Source organism: Cololabis saira, chromosome 13 (genome assembly GCF_033807715.1).
Source record: "Cololabis saira isolate AMF1-May2022 chromosome 13, fColSai1.1, whole genome shotgun sequence".
Classification (NCBI taxonomy): domain Eukaryota; kingdom Metazoa; phylum Chordata; class Actinopteri; order Beloniformes; family Belonidae; genus Cololabis; species Cololabis saira.
This window is the reverse complement of record NC_084599.1, coordinates 46,976,326-46,994,546: the sequence shown is the minus strand read 5'-3', so window position 1 is coordinate 46,994,546 and position 18,221 is coordinate 46,976,326. Positions and strand designations below refer to the sequence as shown.

The window sequence follows — 18,221 nt, the reverse complement described above, 5'->3', positions numbered from 1 at the left end:
AGAGTGTCCTACCTGAGTGTCCTACCTGAGTGTCCTACCTGAGAGTGTCCTACCTGAGAGTGTCCTACCTGAGTGTCCTACCTGAGAGTGTCCTACCTGAGAGTGTCCTACCTGAGTGTCCTACCTGAGAGTGTCCTACCTGAGAGTGTCGTACCTGAGAGTGTCCTACCTGAGTGTCCTACCTGAGTGTGTCCTACCTGAGAGTGTCCTACCTGAGAGTGTCCTACCTGAGAGTGTCCTACCTGAGTGTCCTACCTGAGTGTCCTACCTGAGAGTGTCCTACCTGAGAGTGTCCTACCTGAGAGTGTCCTACCTGAGAGTGTCCTACCTGAGAGTGTCTTACCTGAGGGTGTCCTACCTGAGTGTGTCCTACCTGAGTGTCCTACCTGAGAGTGTCCTACCTGAGTGTCCTACCTGAGTGTGTCCTACCCGAGTGTCCTACCTGAGAGTGTCCTTCCTGAGAGTGTCCTACCTGAGAGTGTCCTTCCTGAGAGTGTCCTACCTGAGAGTGTCCTACCTGAGAGTGTCCTACCTGAGTGTCCTACCTGAGTGTCCAACCTGAGAGTGTCCTACCTGAGTGTCCTACCTGAGTGTGTCCTACCTGAGAGTGTCCTACCTGAGAGTGTCCTACCTGAGAGTGTCCTACCTGAGTGTCCTACCTGAAAGTGTCCTACCTGAGAGTGTCCTACCTGAGAGTGTCCTACCTGAGAGTGTCCTACCTGAGTGTCCTACCTGAGAGTGTCCTACCTGAGAGTGTCCTACCTGAGTGTGTCCTACCTGAGTGTGTCCTACCTGAGAGTGTCCTACCTGAGTGTGTCCTACCTGAGAGTGTCCTACCTGAGAGTGTCCTACCTGAGTGTGTCCTACCTGAGAGTGTCCTACCTGAGAGTGTCCTACCTGAGAGTGTCCTACCTGAGTGTCCTACCTGAGTGTCCTACCTTAGAGTGTCCTACCTGAGTGTCCTACCTGAGTGTGTCCTACCTGAGAGTGTCCTACCTGAGAGTGTCCTACCTGAGAGTGTCCTACCTGAGTGTGTCCTACCTGAGAGTGTCCTACCTGAGAGTGTCCTACCTGAGTGTCCTACCTGATTGTCCTACCTGAGAGTGTCCTACCTGAGAGTGTCCTACCTGAGAGTGTCCAACTGAGTGTCCTACCTGAGTGTGTCCTACCTGAGTGTGTCCTACCTGAGAGTGTCCTACCTGAGAGTGTCCTACCTGAGTGTGTCCTACCTGAGAGTGTCCTACCTGAGAGTGTCCTACCTGAGTGTGTCCTACCTGAGAGTGTCCTACCTGAGAGTGTCCTACCTGAGAGTGTCCTACCTGAGAGTGTCCTACCTGAGTGTGTCCTACCTGAGAGTGTCCTACCTGAGAGTGTCCTACCTGAGAGTGTCCTACCTGAGAGTGTCCTACCTGAGTGTCCTACCTGAGTGTGTCCTACCTGAGAGTGTCCTACCTGAGAGTGTCCTACCTGAGTGTCCTACCTGAGAGTGTCCTACCTGAGTGTCCTACCTGAGTGTCCTACCTGAGTGTCCTACCTGAGAGTGTCCTACCTGAGTGTCCTACCTGAGAGTGTCCTACCTGATTGTCCTACCTGAGAGTGTCCTACCTGAGAGTGTCCTACCTGAGAGTGTCCTACCTGAGAGTGTCCTACCTGAGAGTGTCCTACCTGAGAGTGTCCTACCTGAGTGTCCTACCTGAGTGTGTCCTACCTGAGAGTGTCCTACCTGAGAGTGTCCTACCTGAGAGTGTCCTACCTGAGTGTGTCCTACCTGATTGTCCTACCTGAGTGTCCTACCTGAGAGTGTCCTACCTGAGTGTGTCCTACCTGAGTGTGTCCTACCTGAGTGTGTCCTACCTGAGTGTGTCCTACCTGAGTGTGTCCTACCTGAGTGTGTCCTACCTGAGTGTCCTACCTGAGAGTGTCCTACCTGAGTGTCCTACCTGAGAGTGTCCTACCTGAGTGTCCTACCTGAGAGTGTCCTACCTGAGTGTCCTACCTGAGAGTGTCCTACCTGATTGTCCTACCTGAGAGTGTCCTACCTGAGAGTGTCCTACCTGAGAGTGTCCTACCTGAGAGTGTCCTACCTGAGAGTGTCCTACCTGAGTGTGTCCTACCTGAGTGTCCTACCTGAGTGTGTCCTACCTGAGTGTGTCCTACCTGAGAGTGTCCTACCTGAGAGTGTCCTACCTGAGAGTGTCCTACCTGAGTGTGTCCTACCTGAGAGTGTCCTACCTGAGAGTGTCCTACCTGAGAGTGTCCTACCTGAGAGTGTCCTACCTGAGAGTGTCCTACCTGAGTGTGTCCTACCTGAGAGTGTCCTACCTGAGAGTGTCCTACCTGAGTGTGTCCTACCTGAGAGTGTCCTACCTGAGAGTGTCCTACCTGAGAGTGTCCTACCTGAGTGTGTCCTACCTGAGAGTGTCCTACCTGAGTGTCCTACCTGAGAGTGTCCTACCTGAGTGTCCTACCTGAGAGTGTCCTACCTGAGTGTCCTACCTGAGTGTGTCCTAACTGAGATTGTCCTACCTGAGTGTGTCCTACCTGAGAGTGTCCTACCTGAGAGTGTCCTACCTGAGTGTCCTACCTGAGTGTCCTACCTGAGAGTGTCCTACCTGAGAGTGTCCTACCTGAGAGTGTCCTACCTGAGTGTGTCCTACCTGAGTGTCCTACCTGAGAGTGTCCTACCTGAGAGTGTCCTACCTGAGAGTGTCCTACCTGAGAGTGTCCTACCTGAGAGTGTCCTACCTGAGTGTGTCCTACCTGAGAGTGTCCTACCTGAGAGTGTCCTACCTGAGAGTGTCCTACCTGAGTATCCTACCTGAGAGTGTCCTACCTGAGAGTGTCCTACCTGAGAGTGTCCTACCTGAGAGTGTCCTACCTGAGAGTGTCCTACCCGAGTGTCCTACCTGAGAGTGTCCTACCTGAGAGTGTCCTACCTGAGAGTGTCCTACCTGAGAGTGTCCTACCTGAGTATCCTACCTGAGAGTGTCCTACCTGAGTGTCCTACCTGAGAGTGTCCTACCTGAGTGTCCTACCTGAGAGTGTCCTACCTGAGAGTGTCCTACCTGAGAGTGTCCTACCTGAGAGTGTCCTACCTGAGAGTGTCCTACCTGAGTGTGTCCTACCTGAGTGTGTCCTACCTGAGAGTGTCCTACCTGAGAGTGTCCTACCTGAGTGTGTCCTACCTGAGAGTGTCCTACCTGAGAGTGTCCTACCAAAGAGTGTCCTACCTGAGTGTGTCCTACCTGAGAGTGTCCTACCTGAGAGTGTCCTACCTGAGAGTGTCCTACCCGAGTGTCCTACCTGAGAGTGTCCTACCTGAGAGTGTCCTACCTGAGAGTGTCCTACCTGAGAGTGTCCTACCTGAGTATCCTACCTGAGAGTGTCCTACCTGAGTGTCCTACCTGAGAGTGTCCTACCTGAGTGTCCTACCTGAGTGTGTCCTACCTGAGTGTGTCCTACCTGAGAGTGTCCTACCTGAGAGTGTCCTACCTGAGAGTGTCCTACCTGAGTGTCCTACCTGAGAGTGTCCTACCTGAGTGTGTCCTACCTGAGAGTGTCCTACCTGAGTGTGTCCTACCTGAGAGTGTCCTACCTGAGTGTGTCCTACCTGAGTGTGTCCTACCTGAGAGTGTCCTACCTGAGAGTGTCCTACCTGAGAGTGTCCTACCTGAGAGTGTCCTACCTGAGTGTGTCCTACCTGAGAGTGTCCTACCTGAGAGTGTCCTACCAAAGAGTGTCCTACCTGAGTGTGTCCTACCTGAGTGTCCTACCTGAGAGTGTCCTACCTGAGTGTCCTACCTGAGAGTGTCCTACCTGATTGTCCTACCTGAGAGTGTCCTACCTGAGAGTGTCCTACCAAAGAGTGTCCTACCTGAGTGTGTCCTACCTGAGTGTGTCCTAACTGAGAGTGTGTCCTACCTGAGTGTGTCCTACCTGAGTGTCCTACCTGAGTGTGTCCTACCTGAGTGTGTCCTACCTGAGTGTCCTACCTGAGTGTGTCCTACCTGAGTGTGTCCTACCTGAGAGTGTCCTACCTGAGAGTGTCCTACCTGAGTGTGTCCTACCTGAGAGTGTCCTACCTGAGAGTGTCCTACCTGAGAGTGTCCTACCTGAGAGTGTCCTACCTGAGAGTGTCCTACCTGAGTGTGTCCTACCTGAGAGTGTCCTACCTGAGAGTGTCCTACCTGAGTGTGTCCTACCTGAGAGTGTCCTACCTGAGAGTGTCCTACCTGAGAGTGTCCTACCTGAGTGTGTCCTACCTGAGAGTGTCCTACCTGAGTGTGTCCTAACTGAGAGTGTCCTACCTGAGTGTGTCCTACCTGAGAGTGTCCTACCTGAGTGTCCTACCTGAGTGTCCTACCTGAGAGTGTCCTACCTGAGAGTGTCCTACCTGAGTGTCCTACCTGAGTGTCCTACCTGAGAGTGTCCTACCTGAGAGTGTCCTACCTGAGTGTCCTACCTGAGTGTGTCCTACCTGAGTGTGTCCTACCTGAGTGTCCTACCTGAGAGTGTCCTACCTGAGAGTGTCCTACCTGAGAGTGTCCTACCTGAGAGTGTCCTACCTGAGAGTGTCCTACCTGAGAGTGTCCTACCTGAGAGTGTCCTACCTGAGTGTGTCCTACCTGAGAGTGTCCTACCTGAGAGTGTCCTACCTGAGAGTGTCCTACCTGAGAGTGTCCTACCTGAGTGTCCTACCTGAGAGTGTCCTACCTGAGTGTCCTACCTGAGTGTCCTACCTGAGTGTGTCCTACCTGAGAGTGTCCTACCTGAGAGTGTCCTACCTGAGTGTGTCCTACCTGAGAGTGTCCTACCTGAGAGTGTCCTACCTGAGTGTCCTACCTGAGTGTCCTACCTGAGTGTGTCCTACCTGAGAGTGTCCTACCTGAGAGTGTCCTACCTGTGTGTGTCCTACCTGAGAGTGTCCTACCTGAGTGTGTCCTACCTGAGAGTGTCCTACCTGAGAGTGTCCTACCTGAGAGTGTCCTACCTGAGAGTGTCCTACCTGAGAGTGTCCTACCTGAGAGTGTCCTACCTGAGAGTGTCCTACCCGAGTGTCCTACCTGAGAGTGTCCTACCTGAGAGTGTCCTACCTGAGAGTGTCCTACCTGAGTGTGTCCTACCTGAGTGTGTCCTACCTGAGAGTGTCCTACCTGAGTGTGTCCTACCTGAGAGTGTCCTACCTGAGAGTGTCCTACCTGAGTATCCTACCTGAGAGTGTCCTACCTGAGAGTGTCCTACCTGAGAGTGTCCTACCTGAGAGTGTCCTACCTGAGAGTGTCCTACCTGAGAGTGTCCTACCCGAGTGTCCTACCTGAGAGTGTCCTACCTGAGAGTGTCCTACCTGAGTGTGTCCTACCTGAGAGTGTCCTACCTGAGAGTGTCCTACCTGAGTGTCCTACCTGAGAGTGTCCTACCTGAGTGTCCTACCTGAGAGTGTCCTACCTGAGAGTGTCCTACCTGAGTGTGTCCTACCTGAGTATCCTACCTGAGAGTGTCCTACCTGAGTGTCCTACCTGAGAGTGTCCTACCTGAGTGTCCTACCTGAGAGTGTCCTACCTGAGTGTCTTACCTGAGAGTGTCCTACCTGAGTGTGTCCTACCTGAGTGTCCTACCTGAGTGTGTCCTACCTGAGTGTGTCCTACCTGAGAGTGTCCTACCTGAGAGTGTCCTACCTGAGTGTGTCCTACCTGAGAGTGTCCTACCTGAGAGTGTCCTACCTGAGAGTGTCCTACCTGAGAGTGTCCTACCTGAGAGTGTCCTACCTGAGTGTGTCCTAACTGAGAGTGTGTCCTACCTGAGTGTGTCCTACCTGAGAGTGTCCTACCTGAGAGTGTCCTACCTGAGTGTGTCCTACCTGAGAGTGTCCTACCTGAGAGTGTCCTACCTGAGAGTGTCCTACCTGAGTGTGTCCTACCTGAGAGTGTCCTACCTGAGTGTGTCCTAACTGAGAGTGTCCTACCTGAGTGTGTCCTACCTGAGAGTGTCCTACCTGAGTGTCCTACCTGAGTGTCCTACCTGAGAGTGTCCTACCTGAGAGTGTCCTACCTGAGTGTCCTACCTGAGTGTCCTACCTGAGAGTGTCCTACCTGAGAGTGTCCTACCTGAGTGTCCTACCTGAGTGTGTCCTACCTGAGTGTGTCCTACCTGAGTGTCCTACCTGAGAGTGTCCTACCTGAGAGTGTCCTACCTGAGAGTGTCCTACCTGAGAGTGTCCTACCTGAGAGTGTCCTACCTGAGAGTGTCCTACCTGAGAGTGTCCTACCTGAGTGTGTCCTACCTGAGTGTGTCCTACCTGAGAGTGTCCTACCTGAGAGTGTCCTACCTGAGAGTGTCCTACCTGAGTGTCCTACCTGAGAGTGTCCTACCTGAGTGTCCTACCTGAGTGTCCTACCTGAGTGTGTCCTACCTGAGAGTGTCCTACCTGAGAGTGTCCTACCTGAGTGTGTCCTACCTGTGTGTGTCCTACCTGAGAGTGTCCTACCTGAGTGTGTCCTACCTGAGAGTGTCCTACCTGAGAGTGTCCTACCTGAGTATCCTACCTGAGAGTGTCCTACCTGAGAGTGTCCTACCTGAGAGTGTCCTACCTGAGAGTGTCCTACCTGAGAGTGTCCTACCCGAGTGTCCTACCTGAGAGTGTCCTACCTGAGAGTGTCCTACCTGAGAGTGTCCTACCTGAGTGTGTCCTACCTGAGTGTGTCCTACCTGAGAGTGTCCTACCTGAGTGTGTCCTACCTGAGAGTGTCCTACCTGAGAGTGTCCTACCTGAGTATCCTACCTGAGAGTGTCCTACCTGAGAGTGTCCTACCTGAGAGTGTCCTACCTGAGAGTGTCCTACCTGAGAGTGTCCTACCTGAGAGTGTCCTACCCGAGTGTCCTACCTGAGAGTGTCCTACCTGAGAGTGTCCTACCTGAGTGTGTCCTACCTGAGTGTCCTACCTGAGAGTGTCCTACCTGAGTGTCCTACCTGAGAGTGTCCTACCTGAGAGTGTCCTACCTGAGTGTGTCCTACCTGAGAGTGTCCTACCTGAGAGTGTCCTACCTGAGTGTCCTACCTGAGAGTGTCCTACCTGAGTGTCCTACCTGAGAGTGTCCTACCTGAGAGTGTCCTACCTGAGTGTGTCCTACCTGAGTATCCTACCTGAGAGTGTCCTACCTGAGTGTCCTACCTGAGAGTGTCCTACCTGAGTGTCCTACCTGAGAGTGTCCTACCTGAGTGTCTTACCTGAGAGTGTCCTACCTGAGTGTGTCCTACCTGAGTGTGTCCTACCTGAGAGTGTCCTACCTGAGTGTCCTACCTGAGTGTCCTACCTGAGATTGTCCTACCTGAGAGTGTCCTACCTGAGAGTGTCCTACCTGAGAGTGTCCTACCTGAGAGTGTCCTACCTGAGAGTGTCCTACCTGAGAGTGTCCTACCTGAGAGTGTCCTACCTGAGTGTCCTACCTGAGAGTGTCTTACCTGAGGGTGTCCTACCTGAGTGTGTCCTACCTGAGAGTGTCCTACCTGAGAGTGTCCTACCTGAGAGTGTCCTACCTGAGAGTGTCCTACCTGAGAGTGTCCTACCTGAGAGTGTCCTACCTGAGTGTCTTACCTGAGGGTGTCCTACCTGAGTGTGTCCTACCTGAGTGTCCTACCTGAGAGTGTCCTACCTGAGAGTGTCCTACCTGAGTGTCCTACCTGAGTGTGTCCTACCCGAGTGTCCTACCTGAGAGTGTCCTACCTGAGAGTGTCCTTCCTGAGAGTGTCCTACCTGAGAGTGTCCTACCTGAGTGTGTCCTACCTGAGAGTGTCCTACCTGAGTGTGTCCTACCTGAGAGTGTCCTACCTGAGAGTGTCCTACCTGAGAGTGTCCTACCTGAGAGTGTCCTACCTGAGTGTCCTACCTGAGTGTCTTACCTGAGGGTGTCCTACCTGAGTGTGTCCTACCTGAGTGTCCTACCTGAGAGTGTCCTACCTGAGAGTGTCCTACCTGAGTGTCCTACCTGAGTGTGTCCTACCCGAGTGTCCTACCTGAGAGTGTCCTACCTGAGAGTGTCCTTCCTGAGAGTGTCCTACCTGAGAGTGTCCTACCTGAGTGTGTCCTACCTGAGAGTGTCCTACCTGAGTGTGTCCTACCTGAGAGTGTGTCCTACCTGAGTGTCCTACCTGAGAGTGTCCTACCTGAGTGTCCTACCTGAGTGTGTCCTACCTGAGAGTGTCCTACCTGAGTGTCCTACCTGAGAGTGTCCTACCTGAGTGTGTCCTACCTGAGTGTGTCCTACCTGAGAGTGTCCTACCTGAGAGTGTCCTACCTGAGTGTGTCCTACCTGAGTGTGTCCTACCTGAGAGTGTCCTACCTGAGAGTGTCCTACCTGAGTGTCCTACCTGAGTGTGTCCTACCTGAGTGTGTCCTACCTGAGATTGTCCTACCTGAGTGTGTCCTACCTGAGAGTGTCCTACCTGAGAGTGTCCTACCTGAGAGTGTCCTACCTGAGAGTGTCCTACCTGAGAGTGTCCTACCTGAGAGTGTCCTACCTGAGTGTCCTACCTGAGAGTGTCCTACCTGAGTGTCCTACCTGAGTGTGTCCTACCTGAGAGTGTCCTACCTGAGTGTCCTACCTGAGAGTGTCCTACCTGAGTGTGTCCTACCTGAGAGTGTCCTACCTGAGAGTGTCCTACCTGAGAGTCCTACCTGAGAGTGTCCTACCTGAGAGTGTCCTACCTGAGAGTGTCCTACCTGAGAGTGTCCTACCTGAGTGTCCTACCTGAGAGTGTCCTACCTGAGTGTGTCCTACCTGAGTGTGTCTTACCTGAGATTGTCCTACCTGAGTGTCCTACCTGAGAGTGTGTCCTACCTGAGTGTCCTACCTGAGTGTCCTACCTGAGAGTGTCCTACCTGAGTGTCCTACCTGAGTGTGTCCTACCTGAGAGTGTCCTACCTGAGAGTGTCCTACCTGAGTGTGTCCTACCTGAGAGTGTCCTACCTGAGTGTGTCCTACCTGAGTGTGTCCTACCTGAGATTGTCCTACCTGAGTGTCCTACCTGAGAGTGTGTCCTACCTGAGTGTCCTACCTGAGTGTCCTACCTGAGAGTGTCCTACCTGAGTGTCCTACCTGAGAGTGTCCTACCTGAGATTGTCCTACCTGAGAGTGTCCTACCTGAGAGTGTCCTACCTGAGAGTGTCCTACCTGAGTGTCCTACCTGAGTGTGTCCTACCTGAGAGTGTCCTACCTGAGAGTGTCCTACCTGAGAGTGTCCTACCTGAGAGTGTCCTACCTGAGAGTGTCCTACCTGAGTGTGTCCTACCTGAGAGTGTCTTACCTGAGGGTGTCCTACCTGAGTGTGTCCTACCTGAGTGTCCTACCTGAGTGTGTCCTACCTGAGAGTGTCCTACCTGAGAGTGTCCTACCTGAGAGTGTCCTACCTGAGAGAGTCCTACCTGAGAGTGTCCTACCTGAGAGTGTCCTACCTGAGTGTGTCCTACCTGAGAGTGTCCTACCTGAGAGTGTCCTACCTGAGTGTGTCCTACCTGAGAGTGTCCTACCTGAGAGTGTCCTGCCTGAGTGTCCTACCTGAGAGTGTCCTACCTGAGAGTGTCATACCTGAGTGTTCTACCTGAGTGTGTCCTATCTGAGAGTGTCCTACCTGAGAGTGTCCTACCTGAGAGTGTCCTACCTGAGAGTGTCCTACCTGAGAGTGTCCTACCTGAGAGTGTCCAGTCTCCAGCGGGGATCCTTCAGTCTAGACAGAAGCTTCCCTGCTGACTTTCCTGGATGGTTGTAGCTCAGGTCCAGCTCTCTCAGGTGGGAGGGATTGGAGGTCAGAGCTGAGACCAGAGAAGAACTTCCTTCCTCTGAGATCAGACAGCCTGACAGCCTGCAGACACACAACACACATGCAGAGACTCTGAGAGAACTGCTCTGAGACTAAAGCTGACTCTGTCCTCGTGTTCACCTGATGATGGCGCTGAAGGAGAAGTCAGAGGATCAGCAGAAACACATCAACAATCCTTCAGTATCAACCACAGTTGTAACGGTCACCAGTTGGACACTTGGTGGATTCTGACCTGAGAGACTCCAGGTGACAGTGTGGACTCTCCAGTCCAGGACACAGCTGCTCCAGTCCAGAATCCTGCAGGTCGTTGTTGCTCAGGTCCAGTTCTGTCAGACTGGAGGACTGAGAGCTGAGAACTGAGGACAGAAGTGGACAGATGTTCCCTGAGAGGTTACAGCCACTCAACCTGCAGAGGAGATTAAATAGAAATTAATGGGTTATTTAGGAAAGTTTATGTTGTTTAACACTTCATGAACAAGACAACTCAAACTCTGCAGGTGGTCTTCTGTTGCCTCCATGTAGAAGTAACTTAAAAAAGAAGACAATGGATCCCAGAGCGATGTTGGCGAGGTTTGGATTGGAGATAATAATATGGTAAGCTTTAAGAAGAAGCTCAAGTAATTTATGTTTACTCAGGGAGAATAAAATGCACTGTTGATAAATGAGCTATTGATTGTTTTTTTCTTAATATCTTGTTTGATAGTGTGATGAAAACATGTAATTCCTGAGTTTAAATAGAGGGAATGTATAGTCATAATGCCATTGTGCTGATTATAATGATGTTAGTTTTTGTACTTTGAGCAGGTGTCCTAGTGTCTGTTGTCTCTGAGATGTGAACATTATATTTATGTATTTGAATTGATGATAATGTTGTAATTCAGCTGATGATTCTGATGAGACCCCAGAGAAACTGCTGTGAAAGGTCAGCAGCTAACGGGGATCTAATAAAACAACCAAACAGTTCTATAGGTCAACGGTTGGACACTTGGTGGATTCTGACCTGAGAGACTCCAGGTGACAGTGTGGACTCTCCAGTCCAGGACACAGCTGCTCCAGGCCAGAACCCTGCAGGTCGTTGTTGCTCAGGTCCAGTTCTGTCAGACTGGAGGACTGAGAGCTGAGAACTGAGGACAGAAGTGGACAGATGTTCCCTGAGAGGTTACAGTCACTCAACCTGCAGAGGAGATTAAAGAGAGATCATGAGGTCATTTAAAAGGTGATTATGCCATTTAACAAATAAATAAATTATATAATATTAACTAATGCTGATTATTTCAAATAATAATCAATAAATATTGATCGTAGTTATCGCTAAATTTCTCTTCTCTGCATGTAAAGTTTCCTGAGATGAATCATTGAGGAGAACTGGTCCCACATGAACCTGAACTTAGTTGAACAGTGAATTTAACTGGTTTCCTCCAAGAACATGTGATTGTAACTAAAACAGATGTGTCCGTGTTCGTCCTTACTTAGCTTTCTTGGAGGCTTTGACCACCGGCAGCAGCCTCCGTAGAGCCTCCTCTGAAGCTGAGAACTTCTTCAGGTCAAACACCTCCAGATCTTCTGATGACAGTAAGATGAAGGCCAGAGCCGACCACTGAGCAGGAGACGGTTTATCTGTGGAGAGACGTCCAGACCTCAGGGACTGTTGGACCTCCTCCACCAGAGAACCATCGTTCAGTTCATTCAGACAGTGGAGCAGGTTGATGCTTCTCTCTGCAGACAGATCCTCACTGATCTTCTCCTTGATGTATTTAACTGTTTCCTGATTGTTCTGTGAACTCCTTTGGTTTGATGTCATCAGACCTCGTAGGAGGTTCTGAAAGGTCAGGGAAGTTCTTTGTTTTGGTTCCATCAGACCTCGTAGGAGGTTCTGATTGGTCTCCAGTTTGAGACCCAGGAGGAAGCGCAGGAACAAGTCCAGGTGTCCGTTGGGACTCTGTAAGGCCTTGTCCACAGCTGTCTGATAGAGGTCAGTCTCTGTGTTCTTCTCTTCCTCCAGCAGGTTGACTCCAGACTTGATGAAGGTCTGATGGACATGAAGAGCAGCCAGAAACTCCTGGACACTCAGATGGATGAAGCAGAAGACCTGGTCCTGGTACAGGCCGCTCTCCTCTCTAAAGATCTGGGTGAACACTCCTGAGTACACTGAAGCCTCTCCAATATTGATGCCACACTCTGTCAGGTCTGATTCATAGAAGATCAGGTTTCCTTTCTGCAGCTGCTCAAAAGCCAGTTTTCCCAGAGACTCCACCATCTTCCTGCTCTCTGGACTCCAGTGTGGATCCGTCCCAGCTCCTCCGTCATACTTGACCTTCTTCAGTTTGGCCTGGACCACCAGGAAGTGGATGTACATCTCAGTCAGGGTCTTGGGCAGCTCCCCTCCCTCTCTGGTTTCCAGGACGTTCTCCAGGACGTTCTCCAGGACGTTCTCCAGGACGTTCTCCAGGACCGTAGCAGTGATCCAGCAGAAGACTGGGATGTGGCACATGATGTGGAGGCTCCGTGATGTCTTGATGTGGGAGATGATCCTGGTCTGCTCCTCTTCTCTGAACCTCTTCCTGAAGTATTCCTCCTTCTGTGGGTCAGTGAACCCTCTGACCTCCGTCACCATGGAGACACACTCAGGAGGGATCTGATCGGCTGCTGCGGGTCGTGTGGTGATCCAGAGACGAGCAGAAGGAAGCAGGTTCCCCCTGATGAGGTTTGTCAGCAGCACGTCCACTGAGGTGGACTCTGTAACATCAGTCAGGTCCTTATTGTTGTGGAAGTCCAGAGGAAGTCGACTCTCATCCAGACCGTCAAAGATGAACACGACCTGGAAGTCTACAAAGCTGCAGATTCCTTTGGTTTCAGAGAAGAAGTGATGAACTAGTTCCAGCAAGCTGAACTTCTCCTCTCTCAGCACATTCAGCTGTCTGAAGGTGAATGGAAGCAGGAACTGGATGTCCTGATTGGTTCTGCCTTCAGCCCAGTCCAGACTGAACTTCTGTGTTAGGACTGTTTTCCCGATGCCGGCCACTCCCTTCGTCATCACTGTTCTGATTGGTTCATCTCTTCCAGATGGGAGTTTAAAGATGTCTACCTGTCTGATGGCTGTTTCTGCTCTGTGTGGTTTCCTGGAAGCTGCTTCAATCTGTCTGACTTCATGTTCTTTGTTGACCTCTCCGGTCCCTCCCTCTGTGATGTAGAGCTCCGTGTAGATCTGCTCCAGAAGGGTTGGGTTTCCTGCTTTAGCAATCCCCTCAGAAACACACTGGTACTTCTCCTTCAGCTTAGACTTCAGCCGCTTTTCACAAACTTCAGCAAAAGTACCTTAATAAAAGTGGAAAAAACAAACCAATTAATGAAAGTTCAACTTCATTCTCCTAAAGAATCAGGATGTGAACCGACACTGATCAACTCTAACGTTACGATGAGCTGTCCAATACTGAGTAGAATCACTTTTACCACCAAAACACCTCTGAACATTCAGGACGTGGAAGTGACAAGAACATCTGGAGTCCTGGAGTTTCTAGTACCAGGATGTTAGCAGTACAGCCCTGGTGGGTTGTGGGTTTGTGGGTTGTTGTGTTCTTGTTATTGTTGTGGTGTCTGTGAAGTTTTCCAGGTTTAGGATTGGAAAACACCAGAAGAGATCTGATCCAATAATCTGTAGAACCATCAAGACAATCTTGAATTCAGCAGGATTCCTGGAAGAGGAAAACCAGGACTACAATCTTCCAGTTATCTTGTGGTGTTGGTTGGTTAAACATATTTATTGAGGTCTACTGCTGTCCTGTACATGGAGGTGCTACTGGGGGTGCTGGGACCATGTGGGGGTGACTGGTCTGCAGAAATGTTTAGCTGGGTGTCAACGGTCAAAACAACCTTCATGTGGATCAAGAATGCAGATCTGATTCCAGCAGAACATTGTGGGAACAACATGGGTTTAATGTTATGACTGATCTGTGAATGTTGTGTGTAATTTATCCAGCAGCTTTAATGTTCAGAGAAATCCTCTTACTGCTCTGCAGACGCTCAGCCAGCTCCTCCTGCTTCATTCTCCTCAGGAAGTTCACTGTGATCTTCACAAACGCCTCTCTGCTCCTCTGCTCTTCACCCTCACCCTGCAACACATGCTCTAAGGATTCTGGGTAATCTGGACTCAGACCCCTCTGGATCTTCTTCAGCTCGTCCTTCACAAACATGATGATGTCGTCCTCCAGCAGCTGGAACAGAAGACCACATAAAGGACACAACCAGACTGAAACCACGGAGACAAACATCAGGTCCATGATGGACAGACTGACAGTCCACTGGTCTCCAGAGACCAGCATGGAGACAAACATCAGGTCCATGATGGACAGACTGACAGTCCACTGGTCTCCAGAGACCAGCATGGAGACAAACATCAGGTCCATGATGGACAGACTGACAGTCCACTGGTCTCCAGAGACCACCATGGAGACAAACATCAGGTCCATGATGGACAGACTGACAGTCCACTGGTCTCCAGAGACCAGCATGGAGACAAACATCAGGTCCATGATGGACAGACTGACAGTCCACTGGTCTCCAGAGACCACCATGGAGACAAACATCAGGTCCATGATGGACAGACTGACAGTCCACTGGTCTCCAGAGACCAGCATGGAGACAAACATCAGGTCCATGATGGACAGACTGACAGTCCACTGGTCTCCAGAGACCAGCATGGAGACAAACATCAGGTCCATGATGGACAGACTGACAGTCCACTGGTCTCCAGAGACCAGCATGCAGATGGACATCAGGACAGATGGAGACAGTTGTTGTTCATGGACAGACCTGAAACACGGAGTCCAGCTGGGTCTGATGCTGCTGGACAGACGGACCGCTGGGGGACTCTGAGATCTGCTGGTCCACTCTGTGGAGGAACAAGGAAGAATTAGCTCACATCATGTCTGTCCTCACAGAGACAAACAGCAGCTGAAGGTCCATGAAGTCCTGTTGGGATGAGGACAGTCCATCAGAGGACTGGTGGTGGTGAAGGTTGACTAGTCCTGCTGATCCACCGAGAACATGTGACCTCAGTGAGAGCTCTGCTCATTCACACGTTCACAAGATCCAGTTCTGCTCCAAGAAACGTTAGAGATCAAGAAGACGGACAACTGATGGAGACATGAAGCAGCTAAGGAACTCTGGACCATCATCAGGATCAGTAAGAGGAACTCTGGATCATCATCAGTAAGAGGAACTCTGGACCATCATCAGGACCAGTAAGAGGAACTCTGGACCATCATCAGGACCAGTAAGAGGAACTCTGGACCATCATCAGGATCAGTAAGAGGAACTCTGGATCATCATCAGGATCAGTAAGAGGAACTCTGGACCATCATCAGGATCAGTAAGAGGAACTCTGGACCATCATCAGGATCAGTAAGAGGAACTCTGGACCATCATCAGGATCAGTAAGAGGAACTCTGGACCATCATCAGTAAGAGGAACTCTGGAACATCATCAGGATCAGTTAGAGGAACTCTGGACCATCATCAGGATCAGTAAGAGGAACTCTGGACCATCATCAGGATCAGTAAGAGGAACTCTGGACCATCATCAGGATCAGTAAGAGGAACTCTGGACCATCATCAGTAAGAGGAACTCTGGAACATCATCAGGATCAGTTAGAGGAACTCTGGACCATCATCAGTAAGAGGAACTCTGGACCATCATCAGGATCAGTAAGAGGAACTCTGGATCATCACCAGTAAGAGGAACTCTGGACCATCATCAGGACCAGTAAGAGGAACTCTGGACCATCATCAGGATCAGTAAGAGGAACTCTGGACCATCATCAGGATCAGTAAGAGGAACTCTGGACCATCATCAGTAAGAGGAACTCTGGAACATCATCAGGATCAGTTAGAGGAACTCTGGACCATCATCAGTAAGAGGAACTCTGGACCATCATCAGGACCAGTAAGAGGAACTCTGGACCATCATCAGGATCAGTAAGAGGAACTCTGGACCATCATCAGGATCAGTAAGAGGAACTCTGGACCATCATCAGTAAGAGGAACTCTGGACCATCATCAGGATCAGTAAGAGGAACTCTGGATCATCATCAGGATCAGTAAGAGAAACTCTGGACCATCATCAGGATCAGTAAGAGGAACTCTGGACCATCATCAGGATCAGTAAGAGGAACTCTGGACCATCATCAGTAAGAGGAACTCTGGACCATCACCAGGATCAGTCCTCTGGAAGGTGAGACCTCCAGATGTGTCGACCAGAGGAAAAAGCTCCTGACAGGAGATGAAGATCTATGAGGAGGAAGCTCAGATCACCATCAGGTGATGGAGGACCACAGGGGTCCAGGACTACACCATCTACTCAGGAAGAAACATGTGGACATTTACTAACATGAGGACTGATTTAAATACATTTAATGTGTTTAAATACATCTCACCTCTCTGAAGGAGAACATTGGTCTCCTTTAAAGTTCATGAACCAGTTCTTAAAGTCAAATAAAAAGCCCTTTGACCGGTCGCTCTTCAAGGACAAACAGCTGGGTTCAGGTTCAAGAGAGTCTCCTTTCTGATGGATCCTGATAGAAGATAAAAGTTAAATGTACATATTCTATTATTTGAAAAAGAAGTTATACAGATACAAATATTTAGTCTATTTAAAAGTATTAAACATAAATCATTGGCAGCATTTGGATACACTCACCTCTTTACAGCAGAACTTTGGTCTCCTTTAAATTCAATTGACCTGCCGATTGACCGGTCGCTCCGACTCTCATGTCCCCCACACAGAGAGGTTTTAGAGGGAGGGACTCCGTCCTCTCCGTCTTCACACTGGTCCATTCTGCTGAATTCACGTCCACATCAGCTCACACACACACCTTCACCTGCAGAGGAAACACACATCACTGGTGCTGCTCACAGACCAGCTGATCCTGCTCTGGTTGCTTCCTCTAGAGTTTTATTATTTTGTTTCTACTGAGCAGTTGAGGTCACTTGGCAATATTGTTATGTTAATATCTTTCAAATGTTGGAAAGGTTCTCAAAATAATCAGCCTGTCCTCCACCAATCCAGTCCAGCAGGACTAGCATGCTCTAACTAGCTGGAACAAGTGTGAAACAACAATGATGTGATTCTGTGAACAGAGTTTTTATTACAGAAACTTGAAAATCTTGTTACTTAAATGTGAGGAAGCTCAGAGGTTGATCTGCAGAGACAAGGGTTCAATGTGCAAAGATAAGGAGATATAAACATGCCGTATCCAGTACAAACGAGTAATAAATGTGATATGAGGTGTGATGATTGACAGAGTTCAGAGTCCAGAGTGCTGGGTGTGTCTTGATTAAGAAGTTCTTATGACCTGGAGGAGAAACTTCTTTTACGTCTCAGTAAAAATGTTTCAGTTAATCGGCCTGTTGTTTCTGACCCGTCTGCATGAACCTCTGGGAGCTTCTGTGTCAACATTGATGCTATTGGAAGTTCAGTCAGAAAGACTTCTGGATGAAAATACGCCGTCTTCAGTAGTTACACAAGCACCAAAGAACAACTTCTTCCAGGAACCAAACTGACTTTAATGCTGGAGACGAAAGCTTCATTCCAGGAAATAAAAACACCTCACAGTTTGATTGATGAAGAAAACTAATGATCATTGATCATCACTGTGTCTGATCTGTGCAGCAGCAGCTGCCTCACCAGCTCTGGACCAGAAAGGTTTTTACACGCAGCAAACCGATGACGGAAAGGAAAGGTCTTAACGCAAAGTTCTACTTTTCTATGTTTACTTCAAAAACTGAAAAATCATACAAAATACAGAACCAAATCCTTAACTTTTATAAATAAAATAAAGTATGCTGGTCAAAAGACTGTGTAGCTCAAAGGTCCAGTGACGTGTAAACTTTCACTGAGTTACCGTATATTTATTCTACATACAGCAGCCAATAGAAATGCAATATTCTGCTTTGTGACTAGTCACTGGTTAGAACAAGTATGAAACCAAAGTCTTACAAAACGTATTAATCTTATTAAACATAAATCACATTCATGCAAAACGGCTACAACAGATCAAAAATAAATCCATTAAAAATATCAGAAAAAAAGAGGAAAGTTCCTGAAGACAAAGTTCAAACTTACAGTTTGTTCAAACAGTCCAAAGAGTTGAAGATGGAGATTCTGCAGTCTGAACAAAACCCACTGAGACACAACTGAACTGATCCTGGAATGAGTCAGAGCTGCACCTGAGGAAGAGGAGGAGGAACATGGACAGATAGGAGGAGGAAGATCATGTTATTAATTAACAGTCAGAAATAACTGTCAGCAGTTAATCCACCTGAACAGGGACTTGAACCCTGGACCCTCGGATTAAAAGTCTGATGCTCTACCAGCTGAGCTACTCAGGTCATATTTGGAAGGTTTTGTTTCT

At 49.6% G+C, this 18,221-nt stretch overlaps 1 protein-coding gene and 1 non-coding gene across 2 annotated transcripts in view; both read right to left on the bottom strand.

Annotated features, from left to right (window-relative positions):
• Nucleotides 1-18,014, bottom strand: part of LOC133458725 (NLR family CARD domain-containing protein 3-like) — a 38,376-nt gene extending 20,362 nt beyond the window's left edge. The window contains exons 1-9 of the mRNA XM_061738928.1: nucleotides 17,933-18,014; nucleotides 16,508-16,688; nucleotides 16,245-16,382; nucleotides 14,624-14,702; nucleotides 13,821-14,025; nucleotides 11,284-13,129; nucleotides 10,815-10,988; nucleotides 10,047-10,220; nucleotides 9,686-9,856 (exon numbers count right to left, since the gene is read on the bottom strand). Of these exons, the coding sequence (XP_061594912.1) occupies nucleotides 9,686-9,856; nucleotides 10,047-10,220; nucleotides 10,815-10,988; nucleotides 11,284-13,129; nucleotides 13,821-14,025; nucleotides 14,624-14,702; nucleotides 16,245-16,382; nucleotides 16,508-16,644 (2,924 nt within the window). The 5' untranslated portion in view covers nucleotides 16,645-16,688; nucleotides 17,933-18,014. The remainder of the gene's footprint in view (nucleotides 1-9,685; nucleotides 9,857-10,046; nucleotides 10,221-10,814; nucleotides 10,989-11,283; nucleotides 13,130-13,820; nucleotides 14,026-14,623; nucleotides 14,703-16,244; nucleotides 16,383-16,507; nucleotides 16,689-17,932) is intronic.
• A 111-nt stretch (nucleotides 18,015-18,125) lies between these two features.
• trnak-uuu (transfer RNA lysine (anticodon UUU)) lies at nucleotides 18,126-18,198 on the bottom strand. The gene has a single exon. It is a non-coding gene; the product is annotated as a tRNA-Lys (tRNA).
• Between the last annotated feature and the right edge of the window lie 23 nt (nucleotides 18,199-18,221).